The sequence below is a fragment of the Mustela nivalis genome (assembly GCF_964662115.1).
Source record: "Mustela nivalis genome assembly, chromosome: 4".
Taxonomy (NCBI): Eukaryota; Metazoa; Chordata; class Mammalia; order Carnivora; family Mustelidae; genus Mustela; species Mustela nivalis.
The window spans coordinates 101,761,839-101,785,797 of record NC_139023.1 but is presented as its reverse complement, the minus strand read 5'-3'; the positions used below and the strand labels follow the sequence as shown (position 1 = coordinate 101,785,797).

Below are 23,959 nucleotides of genomic sequence, written 5' to 3'. Positions count from 1 at the left end.
TAGAAAAAGAGCAAGTTTATTTAAAAAGCTTTATCTTCACAGAAATCTTTTACCAATGTATTTTAGAAGATGTTAGAAAAATTTAGGGATTAAGGGAAAGAGTTTGAGATTAGAGATTTATAAAGATTCAGTAGCACACATCAAAGTTGAAGGAATAAGGCTGCTGCCCATTATCCAATGAATATAAGAATTTTGGGGGCTTCTAGTTTCTGGATGAAATGAGGTATTTATGAAGCACAAAATGGCTGTTCCATTTTGCTTGTGAGTACTAAATTGTTTCTCTGGTCCAAAAAGCTACATATCTTCTGTCAAAAACTGTATGTAAAAACAGTAGGCTAGTTTGTTAACTTACAAATAAGGCTATGACTCAGAACCCTCACATTTTGTGATTTAACAATGCACACACACATACTTCAGAACAATTTCAAGATTTAATCATGATATTGGAGCTTCTTTTATACAAAGTTAACTAAAATTAAAACTGTAACACTTTTGGGCAGTAAAAATAAAGCAGCCCCTTTTTCCTTTCCATGATATAGCAGAAGGTATCTGTATGTAAACAACTCAGAAATTATCCATCCACAAAAATTCTTGGAAGGGTTAGTTTGTTCAAGAATTCTCAGGAATATAGATAATCAGAATAAATCAAAATTCAACATTTATTGGTACATACAATGTGCGTATATTAGACTGGCAATATGAGGAAAAGCATGCAATGGGAGAAAAGTACTGCATTATGGGAGTTCATAATCTATTGGAAGAGAGAGATCCCTAAATAACTGATACAAAGTGATAAAAATAAAAGTAAAGATATAATACAGAAATATGAAAAATCAATTATATAAAATCCATTTTGAAAATGGGGAGATGAAATATTTGTGGGGGAGAGAGAGAATCAATTGAAATGAGGCCGGGGACTAACACGGACTATCTGGAATATTGGGGGGAAAGTAGGAAACTTTATATTGGGTCATTCCTGCCACCTTGTAAGGCACCTTATTCAGCAGGATTAATTCTTGGTGCTTTGCTAGAAGATGAACTATTTCTTTTTTTAAAAATTCATGTATGCTACCAGTCTCTTGGGATTCCAGAAGTTCTCATCAAGAATTAATCATTTTAATCATTGTTTTCACATGCTAAGGAAACTGTTAAAATAATGTTAAACAGACTTAAAATAGATTTCCAAATTTTGCTTAAAAACATTTAGCATTTGAAGGTAAGAAATAATAGAAATTTCATTGTGAAGATTTTTATTAAATTATAGTATATTACAGTTTATGTCCTAATAATAAGATTTTAGGGTAATGTGATATAAAAACCTACTTGGCCACATTACTTCTTGAGTTTCTTCTGGGCAGCTTTCTTCTTGACCATTTGTAATCGCTTCATGGCATTGAGCTGTGATTCTTGTGAAGTTGGACCTTTAAGGGATGCTGAGGGAGAGCTGCTTGATTCTGAAGTGGTTTTGCTAGTGGTACTTCCACTAGGCCCTGATGTCCCACTATTTCCATTCCCAATGAGTTGGCTGGTGCTTCCTGGAACTAAACTACTTGGACTAGGAAGACCCACTTTGCTAACATTGTCACAACTAATGGAGCGACTAAGGCCAGTTTTGCCCAAAGTTAGAGGTGGAGGTGGTTTCAGTGGTACAGTGGGTGCAGTGCTGTTACTGGAACCTATTTTGGAACCTATTCCACCTTTAGATGATGTCGCCAGACCAGTTAAACCCACAGGCTTCTGGTTAGTTGATGAGGTAGCAGGCTTCCCACTATTATTTTGGGTTGTTGAATTCAGTTTTGCTGTTGATGGGCCAGCAGAGGAAGTTTTAGCTGCAAAAGCTGCCCATCCAGTTAGGCCACTAGTTACCGAAGAGGAAACGCTGGTACTAGAAGAATTTCCTGAAATAGCCGTGGATGTCTAAAAAAAATAAAATAAGCATTGTTTTAGAGCTAAATGTAATTAACAATTTAATATCTTAAATATATAACAAGTTGAATTGTTGGATTTTTTATACAAAAGTAATGACTTGGGAAATTTAAATCATACCAACAAAATTAAGTTCTTAAGAAACTAATCTGAAAAAACACAAACAATAACACTTATCCATAGCTAACTGATGCTACTATTTCCAGAGCAGAAATTCTGAGATGTCATATTCTTGTTCTAATGATTCCAAAAAAGAAATGTATGAAATTTGTTTTTGGGAATTGCTTTTAGATTCAGTTATAAGCACTCTTAGAAAATCAGATTTAATACTTTAACTTGTTTTTCACCCAAAAAAGGTATTATCTAGTTCAGTGAAGTACCTAATTGTTTATACCTTGCTCCAAATGGCTTGTGGATCATTTAAAAATAGAATCCACTCTTATTGAACAAAAATGCTTAAACCCAGGACATTTAGAAGATGTCTGAGATAAACAGATTCATTTGGTTATTATTTATTGAGTGAATTAATGTGTCAGATCCTGAGTCCATTTTTTTAAAATAAACATGTTCTAACCCCAATTTTGAGCAAATAGCTCCTGAACTGCAAAATATATACAAATGTGCAATGTTAACTATTTGGAATTGTACAGCTCTGGTGATATATAACAGTGACACCAACATCATTGTACTGCCCTTATTCACATGAGAACAATTTTTTTTTACTTTCACATTAGGTAAAATTGTGTTTTATTACAATGAATTATAAACTGAACTTCCTACCAGCACTCTTTCTACCTTTATATTCTTAAGATTCACGAAAGTGTTAAATTTACCTATAGGTAAAAGATTAAGTCTTACAAATAGTATTTTACTTAAAAATATGGTAATTACCATGCCTAAAACACATACAGTTATACTTCAGACCTGAACTCTTGGAGAGTTGTTAGTTCTTACAAAGTAGCCTTCAATACTGTCTGCATGTAAACATTTAAAAAATTTATTTATCTTATTTATTTTTAAAATATTGCATTTATTTATTTGAGAGAGTAAGAGTGAGCGTGATCACAGAGGGAAATGAAGAGGAAGAAGCAGACTCGCCACTCAGCAGAGAGCCTGATGTGGGGCTTGGCTTGTGCCAGGACCCTGAGATCATGACCTGAGCTGAAGGCAGACGCTTAACGAACTAACCACCCAGGTGCCTCTATTTATTTATTTGAGAGAGAGAGAAAGAGAAAGAAAGGGGGAGGGGCAGAAAAAGAGGGAGAAACTTTAAGCAGACTCCCTGTTAAGTGTGGAGCCCAAGGCAGGGCTTGATCTCAGGACCCTGATATCAGTCAGATTGACCAGAGCTGAAATCAAGAGTCTGCAACTTTACCAACTGAGCCACCCAGGTGCCCCTGTGTGTAAACATCTTTAACCAGTGTGAAAAGTAATCAGAATAGAGTGCTGAGATACTTATTTCATAAGAGGAAAAGTCCAAATTTTTGTTCACATACTCTGAAAAAAAGAATTTTTTTAATAGTAACATCATTTAGTAACTCTCTTATAAGGATATCCAGAGAAGATAAACTACAGATAAATTATACATTCCTGGAGGAATGCACATAGGTAATGAGAAAAAGTTAAAGGAAGCAAAAGGACAGAAGTGCAGTCAACTTGTATTAGTTATGAAAGATGTAATTTTTTTCCTTTTCTATTAAACATAAAACTGTCTGCCATATGGCTAAATGATCTTTCAACAAACTTCACAAACAAAAACCCATCTGAAGTAATTAAAAAGACCACGACTTAAGAAGTACAAACAGTTCTGTGTGTATAGCATTTTAGTTTAATGGCTTCCTGTTACTGGTATTGCTTTTCAACAAAATTACATATGGCTTATAATACTATTAGGACACGAAAAAGTAAAATAACACAAACAATGGAGATCCAAGTAATCTCTCAGTACTTTAGTATAGATAATAAGTTTCTCAGCTATTTCTCAAATTTAAAAAAAAATTATTTATTTATTTGACAGAGAGAGAGATCACAAGTAGGCAGAAAGACAGGCAGAGAGAGCAGGGGAAGCAGGTTCCCCGCTAAGCAGAGAGCCAGATGCGGGGCTCAATCCCAGGACCCTGAGATAATGACCTGAGCTGAAGGCAGATGCTTAACCCACTGAGCCACCCAGGCGCCCTACTTCTTAATTTTTAACTATTAATATTTTCTTGCCCATTATCCTAACTAGAAAGCCATTTGCTTTTCTATACGTAAAAGGAAACAAATATTTTTCATAGTAGAAATGTATTCAACTTTCATCATAATAAACATCAAAGCCTCTAAATCAGAATAAACATGACAGCCAAGGCCTTATTTTCCTTACAATGGTTACATGTTGGATTTCTTAAAATTAACCTTTAGTAGTAACAAGTTGGTATAAATATCTACTTAAAAGTGATTTAAGTATAAAATACAGCAACTCTAATTACTTTCAATAAATTATTCTTCACTCTATTCCAACTCACTAAGTTTTGACATGGCAAATATGGATATCCTTTGGATATTAACTCTTCCCTGGAAAATTAAGTTTAAAAATTGATCTGTGAATAAGATTATTAGTATCTTTCTCAGAGTACTTTACATTCATAACTTTTTTTAAAAAAAAGACTTATTTATTGGAGAGAGAGAGAGCAGGGGAGATGCAGAGGGAGGGGGGAGAGAGGGAATATTGATCACATCCCCACTGAGCATGGAGCCTGATGCAGGACTCAATTCCCATGGCCCTGAGATCAGGACCTGAATCAAAACCAAAAGTAAGATCCTTAACTAACTAGGCCACCCAGGCACTCCTTTACATTCATATTCTTAATCATCACACCAAGGTTCTTGAACTTAGCTACTTAGAGTCACTAGGACAGTGTAATATTTGGAATTTTCTGGGATCAACCTTTGAGAATTTGGGACTAATATTTTTCTACCATCTTTAGTACTCTGCTTAAAACTGGAATGCATAACTCAGTAAAAATATTGTTTTTGTTATAAAATAAGGTTATAAAAATATTTTATTCCATGATATCAAAATGCCAAATATTAATAATAATGTAGTGTGATTTCAAGGATGCAAACCTAAGAATGAGAAAGGTGACACTTTCACTAAATAATCTGGTCCCTTTGTATAAGGAGTAGGTACCTTGAAAGTTCATGATAATGATGGGAAAAAAATAAGACAAAAGAAAATTTCTTCAATAGCCAATAAGGAGGCAGAAAAAAAATGCTACAAGGTCACTCTGCACAAGTAATGTGAGGAGCAAAATTGCTGTAACTGAGGGCAGAAGTATTTAGAATTTAAACAAAATTCCTGATTAGAGATAAATGCCTGACTACACAGAAATGGTAAAGAATACCACTTTGGAATGCTTATAGATCTTTCCTAATGGTGATAAAAAAAGAAACAGAGTTAGATATTAAATAATTATATAAATGTTCCCTTTCTACCTAATAGTAATGCAGTCTTTTTCCAACATATTGCCATTTAGTATATAAAGTTACTCATCAATATTTTTTTCAAGGAAGTATTTTTGAATCAACTAAATTAAAATCCAAGCTTAGATAAAAATGGAATGTACTGTACCTTGACCTCTGTTCTCTTAAATGCTAGAAAAGTTGTCTCTTGTTTGAGTTTAGTTTCTGGTTTCTTAACCAATGGATCTTTGACAGCTGGAGCTACAGAAACAACTGTGGGGGCTGGTTTCTGTGGTGGTTTCTGAGTTTTTTGAGCCTGTAAAAATCAGAGAATTAAATTAGACACAAAATCTTAAAGGATGAATAAAAAAAGACAATAAAAAAATCTGTCACAGGACTCTTCATTGAATTGAAATACAGTTAAACATTTAAAAAATATTGTGGTAACACTGAAAATATAGATTCTTGAACAAATTATTTTTATCATCATTCTATGAATGGCTTTACAGATTTTATTCATTTCTAAACAGTAAAGATATTAAGCTTTAGAAATCATGCAGATTAGTTTGATAATACCATTTTAATAAGACAAACCAAACTATTTCTTTAAAAAAAAAAAAAATCACAAATTACTTGTAACCAGTTAGCTTCACTTGTAATGAGTCCATTTATTTATTATGGCTAAAGACTTAAAAGAGTTTTTTCCTTGATGTTCAAGTACAAATCTCTAAGTAACTGAGGGTGAGTTTAACAGTAGTTCAGATCAATTACATGATCTCAAATACCAAATGTGGCTAAAAAACTGTTGATGACAAATGATGTATCTTCTTGAGGTTTTTTTCACACTGAAGAAGCAGGCATGCTAAACTCTTTGAAGAAAGTCCACAAATACAATTTTCTATATTATTAAAGAGGAATCTGTATCCACTGTTCCTTTATAAGCATTTTGTTTTATTTTGACCAATAAGTGAGATTTTTTTTTTATTTTATAACTTTGCATTCTCTTTTGAACTCTAATCATTTTTCAGATTATTAGTGTTTTCCAGGTAAATAATCATAACTATATAAACAGTACAGTGCTGTGTTTGAAAGCACAGTTTTTAGAGTCAAACAGAAATAGGATTAAAACCCAGCTCAGCTTCTTCCTTAGCTATGTTACCACAGGTAAAATATGGAAATCTCTAAAATCATCATTCTCTTCACCTGCAAAATGAGGATAAGACCACCTGTTTCTAAGGTGGGTTACGAGGATGAACTATGACTACCTAAATGTCTAACACGGTGTCTGGCACATGTGAGTGTGGACAGTAATAGTTTTTATTTATTCATCATCATTTATATAGGATATGAAAACTGAATCTGGAAGAATCCATGCATACTGGATGGGGAAAGACACTCCCAGCCAGTACACTGTCTGACAGTCTTAGTAAGACCATGCAGGACTTTATCAGGAAATTTATTAATAATCTGTTCCCATTAAATTTCAATGCAGTCTTTTTGTCTGGACTTTCTTGTGTACACTTCCTGTGCTATGGTTTGCTGTACTATATAATGTTGGTACTTATGTTTCAATTCAATGCATTTTTTATATTACATGTTTTCTGTATGAAAGTATACCTACTTCCAAACATTACTTATAAAGAGACATTCAGATCAAGAATATTATTAAGGCTGCTACAAGACTACCCTTGGTAAAATATCTCTTACCAGAAGGGAAGGAGGACCATCTTATTCTCTATTGCAAAACCAGGATATGAGAATGCAGCCCTCATAGTAAATCAGAAATATACGGTTCCATAACCATGGCTTTCAATCTTATACTTCCTTCAACCTACATCTATTTCAGAGGTTAGACTCTGAAGACTGGTTTAACTTAGATGGCATTCCTTACAACAAAGCCAAGAAAGGGCCTTTGCCTAGAAGATCACATTTGGATGTTTTGTTGCTTCTACATCACCTAGCCATCTTACGAGTTGAGTGAGAAATACCAAGAGCCCTTGGTCTTTTGCTGGTAATACTAGTTTTGGGAACTAGGATATTAACCCTGACTTGGTGCTGCCCAACAAAGGTATATAATTTTTCACTGGGTGAGTGCTTCACACACTGAAGAATGTAAGAAATCTCCCACTCAGGGCAGTAATTGCCAGTATGATAGCGATCAAAAAATACCACATATTTCTAAATGCTGCTGAGTAGGTATGTTATTACCTTAGATTGAAAACCACTGCAATAAGTTATAGAAGTCTCTGACATAGGTCTGGGGCAAAACCCATTACCTGGTAAAGAGAACATTATAGAACTGAAGAATGATCCTGGAGCCTGCCACACACTATCACCACATTCTTAACAAGGTCTTCCTAAAATAATATATAATATGTGTACTGTAGAATCTGCCCTTCTTAGACAAATTAGTGTGAGGAGAATGGGGATAAAAGATGCTATTTATAATATCTCTGAGATACCTTGGAGCAATAACCAATGCATATACACTGAAAGCAACTGTAGTTGTACCCATACCACTTCCAAATTCCTTTCTCTCATTAAACTTTGTGTTTATTGGATCCTGATCTTTAGGCTCACTTCAGATCTCGCCTTTTGGTATTTCTCTGAATCTAGTCTTGGCGAATTCTACTCATGTTTTAACATTAATCAAGGCTCTCCATTCAGTACTTTCTATTCTTAGACATATAAACTGAACTTATTGACTATTTTTGGTACTAATCCACATTTCCTCCATATTACATTACAGAAAACAATAGAAAGTAGGACATGTCCAATTCTGAGCTCTGCTCTAGTGCTATGCCAATCAATGAGACATGGTCTTACTGATAAATGAATTACACATTTAATTTGTAAAGCAGATGAAGAAAAGGTACCGCAGATGAAGGAAAGCTGAGAAGCAGGACATATGGGAACAGCAAACTTCATCACATATTCAGGAAATGATACATCTAGCCTAACATGGCCAGAGTATATGGTAAAGTGGTGAGAGACATGAATACAAAGACAGACTTGGATCAAGAGAGAAGGTCCATATATTCACCGTAATGAGTATAACCTCATTATATAAGTAATGGAGAGCCACTGGGCATATTAAGGCAGATAACATTAGATAAAAAATTGAAAAGAACAATTCTAATTGTTTTTATTGAAGTGAGTAAGGTGCACTGAAAGGAAGCAAGAAGACAACTTTTTTTTTGGGGGGGGTAATAGTTTTAGAGCCCAACATGGGGCTTAAACTCACAATCCTGAAATCAAGACTTGAGCTAAAGTCAAGAGTTGGATGTTTAAACAACTGAACCACCCAGGCACCCCAGAAACAAGGGGAATTCTTAAGGGGCTAAAGCAATCGACAATTAGTGGGACAGGGTAGTAAGGGCAAAATGAACAGATTTAAGAAATGAAGAAGAGGCACAACTAGCAAATTTGGTCAACAAAGTGATATAGAATTAAGAGAGGCATCAAGGATAATGTTTTCTAGTTCAGACAACTGGGCGAAAAACTGAGTGGAGAAGAAAATTTTAATTTTAAAGATATTGAACTTAAAGTTACTGTAAGATATTTGGCCAGCTGCCAAAGTTCATTCCTGAAAGAGGGCTAGAACTACAAACAGATTTGGTATACACTGTCATAAAAAAAGGAGGAGAAAACATTTCAAAGAGAACAGTGCTTACTTTATTGAGACTTAATAAAATAGCAATAAAAAAATCTTTGAAGATATACTAAAGAAAGATTGTGGTCACAAATAACTTATTTTTATTATTATCAATTCTTAGTGACTACTTCTATTAATGCCCTGGAATGTACTATACTGCTTACCCATAATCATTTGATTGAGGTCCTGGAAGACTAGTTTAAATAAGAAACTAAATAAAAACCAAACTAAGCAGAAAAAATTATATCTTATCACAGAAATTCCCTGTTACAAACTGAAAATATACATACTATTGAAATTTCACTAATTTTCAAAGTATAAAAACATTTCCTATTTCTGATTTAACTGATTGAGAAGTAAAATAGGTACCTTGAATTTTTACTTTTAACTATGTACCTCTGCCTTTAAAAAGATATATTTGGCCAGGAAAGTCTATGTAGAAATTTATTTGGTTAACAGATGTGAAGACTCTTATCTAAGGCAGGGGAGGAAGGAGAGGAGAAGTCACAAGCAGGTAAGTCACTAAAGTAAATCACAATTTCTTGATTCCTTCAAAGGAAAATGATAAAGTTTATTTATCTGCCTTTTAAATAAATAGAAATTACAAAACTATCCAATATAACAAGTGAAAACACATTTCAGTATGATGTTAAAGGCAGTTATATTAGCAAGCCGTAAACAGAAAAAGTACATTAGGAAAATGAGATTAATGGTCACTTGAAGACAATGAGAAGGACAGACTGATGAACTGAAAAACACAGATGGAAAGACATACATGCATATGCAAATAAGGCTTCTGTACATGGTTTGTGAGTTTAATGGTTTAAGCCCACCCAGGAATGGACATTTTCAGTGTGTCCTTACCAGACTCACCAAAGACTAGGGCTTTGTATCTCACCATTTCCTACAGTATTTTATAGTATTTCTAAATGTTTGTAAATACAGTGACATACTATATTTCAGGAATGTTCATGTTTTGTGAGTCTCTAATCCTGTTTATCTATATTAGAATAAGCTAAAAGCTCAACAGAGAAAAATGGATATAGTATGGTCCTTTCTTTAGGCATACATACATAAATCATACATGTACATTATAAATACAAACATTTTTAATAATCAGTGTATGTATTTTTTCAATAACTTAAATATTCAAATTTTATTTTGAAAAGCACCTATCAACAACAACAAAAAAATGAGAGAGACTGTTTAAAAATAGAGGAAAAAAAAAAGATTCCTACCATTCTTTTCATTTGTCTGGTACATCGAGCACAATACCACACCAGACGAGGGTCATTCACTTCCTTGTCTGTCACCTGGGGCTTATGGCAATCTTGGTGGTAGAGATTATGGCACTCCTGACATTCTACTAATTGATTACCGGATGCCACCGTCATTTGCCTAAGGAAAAATACCATTAAACATTGCACTTATTTGAATGCAACAATTTAAAGCCACTTTAGGGTTGTTTTGGTAAGTGTGATTTATAAAAGAGGGAAACATCTCAAACAACCAAACAGCAAAATAACCAAATGAAGCATGCAGCCTGCACGAGCATTCCACGCTCAAACACAAATGAATGTAAGGTACCGTAGTCACTGAATTTGGCTATATTCTCCTAGCCACTTCTCATGCTAATTTTTTTCTTTCTCCCAAGAAGGGGGATTCTGGCTCCCTTAGTTCCAACAGTCTCATAACATTTTCTCTATACTTCTATTAAATTCCTTTATATGCATTACCTACATGTTATTGTCTTCATTAATATATAAGTTCATTAAAATAAGTTGCCTGTATATTTAAATTGACTTATGCATGAAGGTAGAAACAGGACCTAATTATCTACAATGTTTAGCATATTACTGTCCAGATAAGGGTGTTCAATAAATACATGTGTTTATCAACTGAATAGAATGTAGCAAATTGTATATCAAGAAAACATAAATTCAAAAAGCAATCACCACAGCCTTAGACTATCCTACGTCTCCAAATGGAAGGTTAAAGTTACTAGTTCTCTCTCCATTATTACTTTACCATTATTTCTTATTTAAAAATTATAAACTTCATGGTAGATAAAGGCTGAAATAAATATATGTGAAAACAGTGAAGCTGTAACAAATGATCCTATTCAGAAGTATATTAATTCATTCTCTGTAAAGTTCCCAAAAGCTTAGTTAATCAGTCCTAACGCACCAGAATCTAACATTTCCATAAAGAAAACAGCAACAAAGATGGTAATCTTTTCTGTTGCGCTAGGCAGTACAAGTCATAAACAATTAAAAAAAAAAAAAATTTAGCCCCTTGCATCAAGCAGTCTAAAATTCAGTTTTCTTTTATTTTTATAATGTATCTTCTAATAAGCAAAATTATCCATGTTTTATAATTATGTATCCACATATCAAAACAACACTCAGAATAACCTACACAATCCTTTGATTTCTTCTCCATTATTTGTAGGAAAAGATGTAAGGGTGTTTAGAAAATTATGTATAACATTCTACTTTATAAGTATTATCAACAATTCAAAGGAAAAAAAAAGCAACACAGACTTCTTAAAAAGAACCAAATTAATCTGAACATGTTCTTCTTCACTAAAGAATAAAGCAATGAGTTTTCCTCTAGAACCCAGAAAGCAGTACTATGACATAACAGATTAAAGATGCCATAGTGAGGAAGATAAAATATTAGACAATTTTCAAGATGCTAAATTGTTATATGGGTATCTCATAGAGAACAGTCTACTTATCTCCCACCCACTTCCAAATTATGAAAACAAAATATAAACACCCCAAAATTGGTCTGTTTTTTTTTTTCCTTTTGTTTGCTCTCTTTACAAGAACAAAAGAATCTTTCCACAGAAAGGTACAACTTACCTACAAACAACACAGGCCAACCCCATCTCCATGGCAAAATCATCAGCACTAGTCTCCTCAAAACTGGAAAGGTCAGTCATGGCTAAATCCTTGCTAGTTTGGACAGTAATGGGAGAGGACCGTGTCTCTGGTTTCTCCAATCTAGGTTTCTTTGGAATATCAACTCCTTCTGCGATGTCTGATTTCATCTATAAAAAGCAGACAATCAGAAAGTAACATGTCAGAATAAACCTTAAATCATGGAGAGATGGATATGATGGACACTTGCAAAGACCAAGTCCACCTGACAGATATTTTGTCATTTTAGGGACAGTTACAAACACTAAAGATCTGTAGATTTATAATAAATTCATAATCAATACAAGAAAATAGCAAGGTAGAAATAAAAAAAATTAGAACATTTTTGCATGTATCTGGTATCTGTCCTTGTATTCTTTTATCCATTAAAGAATTCTGATTCAATGCACTTACTTTTTTTTTTTTTGGCCTTTTGTTTCCCAATCAGATGCCGTGAAATGAGAAGCCACAGCAATAAAAAGGCTATTTTTAAGGCTACTTTTTATCTTAAATATTTTAAATTATAAACCACTGTTATTTAGGGTGCCTGGGTGGCTCAGTTGGTTTAGCATCTACCTTTGGCTCAGGTCATGATCCCGGCTTCTGGGATCAAATTGACATGAGGCTCCTTGCTCAATGGGGATTCTGCCTCTCCCTCTTGCCTCAGCCCCTCCCATGCACTTGTGTTTTTTCCGCTCTTTCTCTCTGATAAATAAAATCTTAAACTACTGATATTTGAAATATATTGAAAATAAGTAAGTAGGGGTGCCTGGGTGGCTCAGTGGATTAAGCCGCTGCCTTCAGCTCAGGTCATGATCTCACAGTCCTGGGATCGAGCCCCGCATCGGGCTCTCTGCTCAGCAGGGAGCCTGCTTCTCTCTCTCTCTCTCCGCCTGCCTCTCTGTCTACTTGTGATCTCTCTCAGTCAAATAAATAAATAAAATCTTAAAAAAAAAAAAAAAAGAAAAAGAAAAGAAAATAAGTAAGTAACCATTTCCCAGTCATCCAGACACTGCCATATTTGCTTCAAAGCAAATTCTGGCTCCTCTCTTTAAAGTATGTGTTACAGACATACTGTCAAATTGGCAACAATTAAAAAGTCTGATAAGACACGGAGGATTTTCAATTCTTATACTTTATTGGCGAGAGTACAAATTCAATATATGCACTTTGGACAGTAATTTGCCAATGTCTAGTAATATTGAAGATGTGCCTATCCTATTATATATATTTATAGATATACCTCCTATAGAAACTATCATCATGTGCACAAATTTACCTTTGAAGCTGCTTGCTAAAGCTCCATTGTAATAGAAAAAAGAAGAAATAAGCTAATTGCTCACCAGTAGGGGAATGGATAAACTGACTTATTTACTGAGTAACTATTATGTGGTATTCAAAGCAAAGCAATGTTCCATCTTTGTTATCAATGCAGGTGAATTTCAAAAGCACATTTCTTGAGAGATGAAAAAGTATGTTGCCAAAAGATATACGTGTACAGTGTGATACCATTTATAGAAACTTAAAAGTACAGAAAATACTACATATTTTAAGAATAGCCAATATTTAGAGAAAGTATGAAAAGACATGAGACTAAAATACTCCATCTTGAGGACAGGAATTACTAAAGGTTTTTTAAATGTATTTTTTACTAAGTGCTAAAATCTTAATAATTAACTATGTGCAAATATCATTCAAAATAGGCAATCCAAGAATTATCTGTAGATCTGTTAAGTTACATACCATCCTATAACAAATTTCATGTTTAGTCACTTACATCTTTATTCTCTCCTGTCTCATCTTCTCAACAATTTTTCCATCTAGAATATTTAAGTTATGGATTAAAGTTTATACCTGAAATTAGTACATCCCCTAGGGTTCAAATATGTATTGATAATGACTTCAGTAAATGGTTAAAAAAATGTAAATTTTACTCACTTAAAAAAAAAAAATCAACCTCAGCATCTATAATTATCAAAATATGTTTACGGAGAAATTATGTACTTTACCTACTATTATGTAAAAGTGAGCACAGAAAGAAACATTGTTCCCGCCTAAAAGCACAACTGATTTATTCTTTTTAAATGACGATTAAATTAATTCTTACTTTATCAGCTGGTCTCTTTTCAGCTTCCTTCTTTACTTTTTCAGTTGTGAGGGCCTTGCCATTACTATTGGCAGAAGGAAGACTGGATGATGTTTTGGGCTCTTGCTTAACAGAAATAGTTTTTGTGCTTGAAATTTTGGGTGGCTCCACATCCTAAAAGATAAAATAAAAAGATACTAATTAAATGTTCTAACAAACTGTAAAAAGTAGATCACAAGTGTAAACAAATTTTAGTTAAAAATTAAGGTATGTCTTGACCAATGTAAAATCCATTTCTTTAAAAAGATTTATTGAGAAACAATTGATATAAAAACTGTATCTATTAAAGTGTAAAACTGGTAATTCTCACATGAAACCATCACTATAATCAATATGAAGTACATATCCATCATCCCCCAAAGTTTCCCTGTGGCCCACTGTAATTATCTTAGAGGTATACATCCTAGAGTAACTATGTCCCCCACCATCATCAGGCAACAACTGACCTGCTTTCTATAACTATTAGTTTACATTTCCTAGAAATTTATATGAACAAAATCATATGGTATGTACTCTTTTTCTACCTTCTTTCACTCAGTCTATTTATTATGAAATTTACTCAGGCTGAGTATATCAACAGTTCATTCCTTATACTGCTGAGTAATATTCTATTGAATGGATATACCATTGTTTATTCATTTATCTATTAGTAGATATTTGTTTAGAGTTTGGGGCTATTCCAAATAAAGCTATTATGACCCTTAATGCACAACTCTTTGTGTGGACATTTACTTTCATTTCTCTAGAACTAATGTTTAGGAATAAAATGGCTGGATCACATATGGCAGGTGTATGTTCAACGTTTTAAGAAACTACCAAACCATTTTCCAAAGTAGTATACCATTTTACATTTCCACAAGGAGTATATGAGAGTCCCAGCTCCTTCACATCCTCATCAACATTGGTATTGTTGATCTTTTAAATTTTAGACATTGTAATAGGTATATAGTGTTATATCACTGTGGATTCAATTTCCATTTTCCTAATGTCTAACACTGTTGAACAGTTTTTCAAATGCTTATCTGCCATATATATATCTTCTTTGGTAAAGTGTTCCTTAAAATTTTTTGCCCTTTTTTTAAAAAATGGAGTTGTTCATTTTATTACTAAGTCTAGAAAGTTCTTCACAGATTCTGGATACAAGTCAGATTCTGGATTCTTCACAGATTCTGGATACAATATCAGATACTTGATTTGCAAATATTTTAGTCTCTGGCTCGTCTTTTCCTCCTTGTCTTTCTTATATTACCACTTTGCTGATATTTACACTTGCTATCTATTGCTAATAGTATAAAAAATTTATGTATACAATACCTCCTTGGAATCACCCTGCAAAAAAGAAGAGAATTTCCTTCCATTCTAAATAAACTAGAACATCTGAGTGCAGACTACTTTTTTGTAAATGTATAAAAATACAAGAAAGAATGATATACATTAGCTTCAGAACAGTGGTAACCTCTGAGGAGGAAGAAATGGGGAAGGGATAAAGAAAGGGGCTTTAGACTTATTGGTAGCTACACTTGATTTATTGTGCCACCTGTCTAGATCTAGAGGCCAAATCCGGCCTATTGCCCGTTTTTTTTTTTTTTTTTTAATGTATATTTTAGAGCTTTTTTTTTTTTTCAAGATTCTATTTATTTATTTGACAGAGATCATAGGTAGGCAGAGAGGCAGGCAGAGAGAGAGGAGGAAGCAGGCTCCCTGCTGAGCAGAGAGCCTGATGTGGGGCTCGATCCCAGGACCCTGGGACCATGACCCGAGCCGAAGGCAGAGGCTTAACCCACTGAGCCACCCAGGTGCCTCTATTGCCTGTTTTTTAAATAAAGTTACATTAGAAGACAGCAATACTCTCTCATTTATGTATAACCTACAGCGCTTTCATGCTATCATGGCAGAATTAGATCATTGTGACAGACAATGTGGCCCCCAAAACCCCGAAACATTTACTATTTGATACTTTACAGAAAGTTTGGTGACCACTGGTATAGCCTTGGGAAAGTGATGGAAAAAATGTTGGTAATGGTGATTAAACTTAGAAGTGTACTATTTCTCTAACATAAAAAACTAAAAAACGTAATCTTGCAGCATTTGAAAACTATTATCTAAGTCAACTAGAGTTACAAGTCATTGAAGAATGAGTTAAGTTCTAAGTTCATTATTTCTTTTTCTTCTCTTCCCTTTTTTTATTTTTTTAAATAAGCAGACTACATGCCCAGTATGGAGTCCAATACAAGGCTTGAACTCATGACCCTGAGATCAAGAACTGAGCTGAGATCAAGAGCTGATCTTGATCAACGCTTAACTGACTGAGTCACCCATGCACCCCTAAGTTCATTATTTCACATTTGACTTATTTAATGATGTAAATGAAGTATCAATCAATTTTTATGTTGATACTACATTTAGAGAGCCAGTTGTTAATGTTTATAAGTATACCACTGCCTCCAGGTGATTTATTCTAGAGATGGAAAGGAACAGCTAAAGGCTACAATTAAGTGAATCCATACTTTTTATATACCTAACAGAGTATATTCTCTAGGTTGACCAAAAGAAGTAACTCCAGTTAGAAATCTAAGGGCAGGAGGCTTTTTAATTGAAACAATTTTTTCATGTACTTTAATAGATGAACTTCCTTCTATTTTAAAATTTCAAAATACAGTACTGCTTCTTCAGTAATAACAGGTTTTTCCTATTAGGATAATATCAATAGTCAGAGCAGAATAAACTTAATAGTGTATTCTGTAGAGTTGTATAATTTGATCAGGTTGAACTCACCAAACCTACCAGAATGAGGATGGTAGAAGAAACAAGGACACTCTGCCCCTACTATTCAAAACACAGTAAAATGGCTTGAGAATATGAGAGTTTGTATTGAAAGAAGATGGGGGGCAAAATACCACTGTTTACTTAAGCACTGGATCTGGGACTTGGCTGCTGAGTCTGGCATTTGGGCCTGACTTGAGTTTGAGAGTGTGGATTACACTGAGTGAGTGATATAGTTCTATCTTCCTTTAGTTTGGTGTCTGGGTTCAAAGAGCTGGGTGACTTGGAGTTTCATTGCTCTAGAGACTTAGAAAGATTTAAAAGAATGTTATCAGCCATTACAAAATATAGCAAGAGTTGCCACTCATGAAAAGCCTACTATGTACTAGGTAGATACTACATTAGATAACTTACATACCTTATTTTTGGTTAATTATCACAGTTGTGCAAGGTAATTTTTATTATACTAATTTTACTTTTACTAATAAAGAAATAGAGGCTGACTGAAATGAAGTTACTATGCACCTCATTTTCCTTATTTTTTTTTTTAAGATTTTATTTATTTATTGAGAGAGAGAGAGAACGAGCAGGGGGAGGGGCAGAGGGATAAGCAGACTCCTAGCTGAGCCTGGGGAACCCTGTGCTGGGCTTGATCTCAGAACCCTCAGATCATGACCTGAGCCAGTCAGATGCTTAATCAATGAAGCCACCAGGGGGCCTAGCAGTTTCCTTATTTTTAAATGAAAATAAATAATACCTCTTTCAAAGGGCCATTATGACAATTAAAACTAACTATACACATATATCATGTAGAAAAGTACCTTAAACACAATAAATGTTCAGGATATAATATTTATTACCACACAATTAATAAGAGGCAAGCTGGGATTTAAAGCAGGTTTGGTTCCAAAATATATATTCTTTTCACATAAAGTCGTTTGGCTGCTTTATTATTATCAAAGTTGGAGCCACACAGTTCTCATAGTTCATTCACACCTCCTTTTTCCATTAAATTATTCTACCCATATTCAATTTACTTCACTGCAAAATCTGTCCTTTTACTTTATGATTTTGGGCCCATAAAACATTAGAGAATAATTACGAATTATGGTTTCATCCAGAAGCTTAAAAAATATTTTGCTCATAAAGAATTAGAAATTAAATCATATATAAGTGGGTTTCTCTACAAATAAAGTAGTAGAATATCCCTCCCATCCAGCTAACTTTTCTATGTAATATAACAATTCTTTGAAAGCATGATGGAAGAAAAGAACACAAAAAATATAATTTCTTCAAGCCTCAAGGAAAGATTATTATGGCTGAGAGACTGTTTTGAGATGGTCTAAATATTAACACTGTTCTACTACAGGCCTTACAAAACTCTGTCCCCCAAGCTTTTTATTCACACAGGTACCTTCTGAGATGGACGGTAACTTGAATCAATGCCCCGAGCCAAAGATTCATCAAGTAGTGCCTTTAGCTTTTCTGCAGAATCCTTACTCTTTGAATGTAAGAAGCCTAGTGCTTTCAAAAAAATGGGATCAAGTTCCAAGTTCACAGTAGCTGCCATTGCAAACACCTAAAGAAAAAAGAAGGGGGTGTTAACTTAGAGACAATGAACAGTTATCTATGTTAAAGTTTATTTTTTTAATTCTTTTGTTTATAATAGGTAATATTTTGCCCATGATACAAAATCTGAAATGTCTAAAAGTTTATTACAAGATAAAGTAAATTTGTTTTCCTTACCAAATTCTTTTCACCTGAAGCAAAACATTATCAGTTTTGTATGTATCTATATCCACGGCTAAATTTTAAATCCAGATAAGCTCCTCCTTGCCACAGAGCCCCTTCCTAACTCTGTTTTAAAATATACATTAAGAGTTCAGTGTATAGGAATTTGATGTGTTTAGCTCAGGTTTACTATATATCAAAATTTCTTCTCTCGAGCCTTATTTCCAGTACCAAAGAAAAAGATTTGGGGGGTATGTGTTACAGGAGGGCGATGTTTAAAGGAAGCATTAAGTGATGAGCTATAAAGGTGTTGGCAGCTTTTGATGCTGCAGCTTTTACCTCAATTATATTTTCTTTTTATCTCCTTAGTCCTCAGCTCCAATCTTGAATGCCTCAGAAAACATACTAATGATAATCTTATTGAATCACATTTAGATTGTGGTATCTCATGCATTAACTTATTTTTAAAAAGCAAGGTCTCTAAGGAATGGTGCCACAGTTACTATAAAAAAAAAATATATATATAGATAGATAGATAGATAGATAGATTGATCTATCTATATTTGTATCTCCCAAAGGGCCTATGAGAATGCTCTGTGTCATTAGGAGCTTAAAATATAGATGTACATCAAAGGCTTATGAAATTCCAAACATTAAAAAGTTTTGTTTTCAGCTAATACCAATCCTATCATGTGGTTCTACTTCTTGTGTCACTTTTTCAAATTCTTCTCCAGGCAAGGTATTATTAAAATAAAAGTGTATACTTTGTGTTCAATCCTTTGATCAATATTGTAGGGCTTGAAGTTGTCTTCTACCCTTGAGGTTAATATTGTAATAATGCAACACACTTGCACTGTTAGAGTTAAGGATCTGTCAGCAATTCCACAGTAATCTCTCATTTTCAGGGGTTTATAAAATCATTAAAACTTGCTGTAGGTTGAATCTTGGCATATGAAAGTTCAGACTGAAATGAATTTTGTTTGTTCCTTACCCATCTACTTTTCTACTTCTCCCCAATCCTTCTCCAACTTTGACAGGAAATACACACACACACACACACACACACACACACACCCTTAGGCCATATTTTTTTAAGTTTTCAAGACAATATTAGATACTTATCTGACAGCCTCAGAATTATTGTCAAATTCTGCACTCTACTAAAATATCTGAATCACTCGTGAATCCAAAAGCCAGTACTAATAGGAAAATAACCTACCTCAAACAGTTGGATTAGTAATTTAATGAAAATTGAGAAGCAACCTGTCACTTTCTAAGATGGTATTATTCCATACATCATCTATATAGATGATAATGTACAGAAAGGTCAAATTTACTCATGGTCACTCAAATTCACTCATGGCTGGTCACTACACATATTCTCAGGAGAAAACAGTTCCTCATTGAAATGTCCACAATAATTGAATTGAATTGTACTGACTGCACAAGGGGAATACGGCGTATTGTTTTATTGATGTAACTTTCTATAGCTAAACAGCAGAGTGTTTACTTATCCAAAACCATCTGTTCTTATGAGACTGACCAAAGGGTTAATATTGAAAAGAATCCTTTTAATATACTAGAAAAACCATTACTTGAAATTTCTATGCTGAAAATCAGAAGCAAATTATTTACTGTTATGTAATTCCATAATCACCAATAAAAAGTCTGCATTACAGATTAGGTGACAAGAATCAACACCTAGATTCTAAGACCAGGGAAGTCATGTTATCAATACCAACATTCCAACTGGAACCTTGGGACTCAGTTCTTATACTATCCTGCAATTATAAAACTGAATAGGCTTTGTACCCACACCCTAAATTACTAACATGTCCCTCTAGCCCGGTGGTCTTCATAGCAGAATATAGGGGGAAAAATGTAAGAATTTCTTTTTTTATTAAAAAATAGCTATTAATATACAGAATGATAGCAGTGTATGCATATAATTGATAACATATATGGAAGTATGCTCAATTTTACACTCATGAATAATGAGACAAATCTGGAGGCCACCGCTTTAGGCTATCTAGCAACTTCTAGTTTACCTTTCTTTATTATGCATACATCAAGGCTGCTTTAAGTACAAATTACCTTTCCCTTGAAAAACCTTCCAGTACTTTTTCAGCTCAGACCTTCTCTTTCCACACTAACTTCATTGCTAGTTACCCATTGTCTTCTAGCCCCCACTCATTACCAATATATTTCCCTATGTTTTCTACTTTTTTTCTTAAGCACTCCTTGTATATCTACTTCCCCCATGACACTGCCTTTTTACCACCATCTCCCATGTGGTGCTCCCTTCACTTCCTATTCATACAGCAAAGAGGTCTATGGAGATCTAATTCCATATTGTTGCTTTTGAAAAAACATTCCATGACCACCACTCATCAGCATCTTCTCTTGAAATCCACACCTGTACCTTCAAGGTTGCTAAAGTATGGAACCACATTTTCTTTCTCCTCCTCCACACCTTCATCTTCGGCGATGCTAAAATTGCATCTGTATCGATGATCTCCAGCTTCCTGCACTTTTACTTAAATCTTCAACCTAAGGAACTTCATCTTCAGCCACTGAAGCTTGAAACTAGCCATAACTATTCTACTTTTTGACTATAATATCCCATGATTCTATCTATTCCACTGTTTTGACCCAGAAATATCTTCAGGGTACCCGGTCAACCTTCCTTTTGGGTTTTCTGCTTGGTTTTTGCCCCATTTCTTTCCTTCAGTTCCACCTGCACTTTAAATTTATAGACGCCTCCAATTCCTTGTTCCCTCTGCTTTCTCCATATTGGCATCTCCTTGTTCCAACTCTTCTCCCTCATCGAAGTAGACAGGCCTAACATAAAACACTCATAGTTATGTTTTGCCCTTTATATTTTAGTTTTCTATCTTACTTTTCTTTACTAATTTTCCATTGCCTCCTCTGGTTTCTATTCTCCTTACTGGCAAATGCAAACATAATAAAATTTATTTTTCATCTATTTATGTCCTCAAAGAGGTCAGCAACTAATTTATCAATTTACCTCCTTTATTACTTCCAAAAATATTTTCCTGGAATTACACCAAATTATGTTACTTTTGTACAATCCTTCCCTGTATATTCTAAAACCCATGATCAAAATAGACTGGAAAAGAGCCATATCATTCTTATGGAGGATTCCAAAAAACAAAGTCCTTGGTGTTTTTATGTGTATAGATAAAGAGAGGTCGAGGTCCCCTTTTCAATGACTGACACGCTCCACTGATCCAGTCTGGGGCCTACATCTTCCCCTCAGGGAGGCGGCTCTTATTCCTTATTACTAAACAATCAGCAGGCTTTCCCTATGGATTCTGACTCTGCAACATTTGTCACATTTGTTCCATTTTTCACTTCCACTGCTACTACTCAAATTCATGTCTTTATAAATTTTGTATTATAGCAATAACCTAGTTATTCTCTTTGACTTCAACACTGTTGTCATATTAATATTCCCCAAACACATTTTTCTTTCTTTTTTCATTTTCTTGCTCAAAAAAACTTTCTACTGTCTTTGAAATAAAGCCGAATTTCTTTACCAACCATTTAAAAAGACTCCTTAACTGGCACAAAAATTTTAATTCTTCATATACAGATCTTCCTTACAGCAGAGCCATTAGCTGGCTTTGACACTTCTACTTATTTTTCTCTCTGGGAGGCTTTTTACCCATTTTTAGATATCCAAATTCTATGTTCAAATATTATTTCTCATGAGGATTCTATTCACCAATAGTGTGTCCTTCTCCACCCCAAATACTACTAATAATCTCTCCCTCCTAGGATATCTCATATAGTGCTTTCTTGTGGTACTAGGACTTTCTACCTTGAACCATACTTTTTTTTTTCTCCCTAAGTGTTAAATTCCCTGAGTACCTTAAGGAAGGTGCTCTGTCTTTGGATGCTCTTGCGACCCCTTCTAACAAAAATCCTTTCAAAGTACTCTGAGTACCTTAAGGAAGGGAGGAAGTCTGTATTTATCTTTTTGACTATCACTTTGCTACCTTGCAAAGGACCATAGAATAATGGCTACATAATTATTAGGGTTCAAAGTAAAGTATAATGATTTTTCTCCTCCTTCTACATAATTCTAACCACTGACAAAGTCCCTTTGCAAAGAGCAATAAGAACAAAAGTCAAACCCAACTTCCCTGCATCTCCCCACCCCCCCCCAAACATGGAAAAAGCAACAGGAAAAGCAATATAAACAAAAACCCCCTCTTCCAATACTAGAGACCTGTACCATGTTCCTATCTGCAATACTCTCTTCCCAGTCCTTTACTTGGCTTAAATTAATCCCACTCGACAGTAGCTCCATGACGGCAAGGGCTTGTTTTATTTAGTTATAAATCTACTGTTTAAAATTGAGGCTCTCAAAAATACTGAATGAATGAACTAGGTTTTTTTTGTTTTTTTTTTTTTTCCAAGTATCACTTTCGGCAGCATCTGCAATGTCTCCAACCGAAACTGGATATTCCCAATGCTTAGCCCTAGATCCCACTTCTCACCCTACACGCCCATCTTAGAAAAAGTCCAAAGCTGATCATCTGCATGTGCACACTCAAGATAAAGGAAACTGAACCTATTCACACTGAATGCACTGTTAGGGTTGCCATCTCATAACGGCTCTAGAAAGCTTTGCCCTCTCTGTCTTTGGACGCTCTTGCGACCCCTTCTAACAAAAATCCTTTCAAAGATGCTGCGCATTTCCATCCTCTCCGGAATTCTTCTTGGCCCCGGGTTACACCGAAATCTTAAGGGACTCGTCTGGAAACGCAGAGCAAGCAGAAGACTATCCAGTCAACCAAGGGACAGAGAAGCTGAAAAGGGGCAGCAGTCGTTCAGAAAAGGAATTCCGATCCTTTGATCAAAACATGACCCCGAAGGCCTAGCACGGGGTAAGGTCTCTAAGGAGGGACCCCGAGAGAAGGTAAGAGGCGGAAAGAGGGAGCTGCATGGGCACGTCGCCAAAACCTTCCGAGAAGGGTCCGGGACAGACTTCCAGGAGCCTAGTCCCTGGGGCCGCGCCTCAGCCGACGAGCCCTAGCCAGAAACACCCGACGGGGAAGCACAACCCTCGCTGAAGGGAGAGAGCGGTCAGCCTGGGGCGCGCGACCCCCCGCAAATTACGAGGTTTTCCCCTGAGGAGCGAGGAAACTCAGACCCCACGCAACTACTCTCCCACCTCGCCTCGCGGAGGTCTCGAGCCTCCCAGAGGCGGCTGGGAGCCGGCGAGCTCGTCACAACTCACCGCTCCGCCCCGCAGCTTCGTCCGTTCCCGGAGGCCCCTTCCGAACCGCTCCCGGAACTAGCCCTCTCCGAGGACGAGGAAACAAAGGTTCCTGCAGCGGCGCG

At 35.1% G+C, this 23,959-nt stretch overlaps 2 protein-coding genes across 3 annotated transcripts in view; one reads left to right on the top strand and one right to left on the bottom strand.

Annotated features, from left to right (window-relative positions):
* The window catches only part of GSTCD (glutathione S-transferase C-terminal domain containing), a 162,188-nt gene that overhangs the window by 4,871 nt on the left and 133,358 nt on the right, over positions 1-23,959 (top strand). The window lies entirely within an intron of this gene.
* On the bottom strand, positions 413-23,942 carry INTS12 (integrator complex subunit 12). Of its 2 annotated transcripts, none has more exons than XM_082729191.1 (7): positions 23,856-23,942; positions 18,270-18,434; positions 14,054-14,206; positions 11,890-12,077; positions 10,261-10,420; positions 5,537-5,683; positions 413-1,917 (listed from the first exon to the last, which is right to left on the bottom strand). In XM_082729191.1, the coding sequence occupies exons 2-7, from the start codon at positions 18,423-18,425 to the stop codon at positions 1,333-1,335; spliced, it is 1,389 nt and encodes a 462-aa protein (XP_082585317.1). In that variant the 5' UTR covers positions 18,426-18,434; positions 23,856-23,942; the 3' UTR covers positions 413-1,332. The 2 variants fall into 2 exon arrangements, with proteins under 2 accessions (XP_082585317.1, XP_082585318.1); XM_082729192.1 differs by having other exon boundaries at positions 23,790-23,879.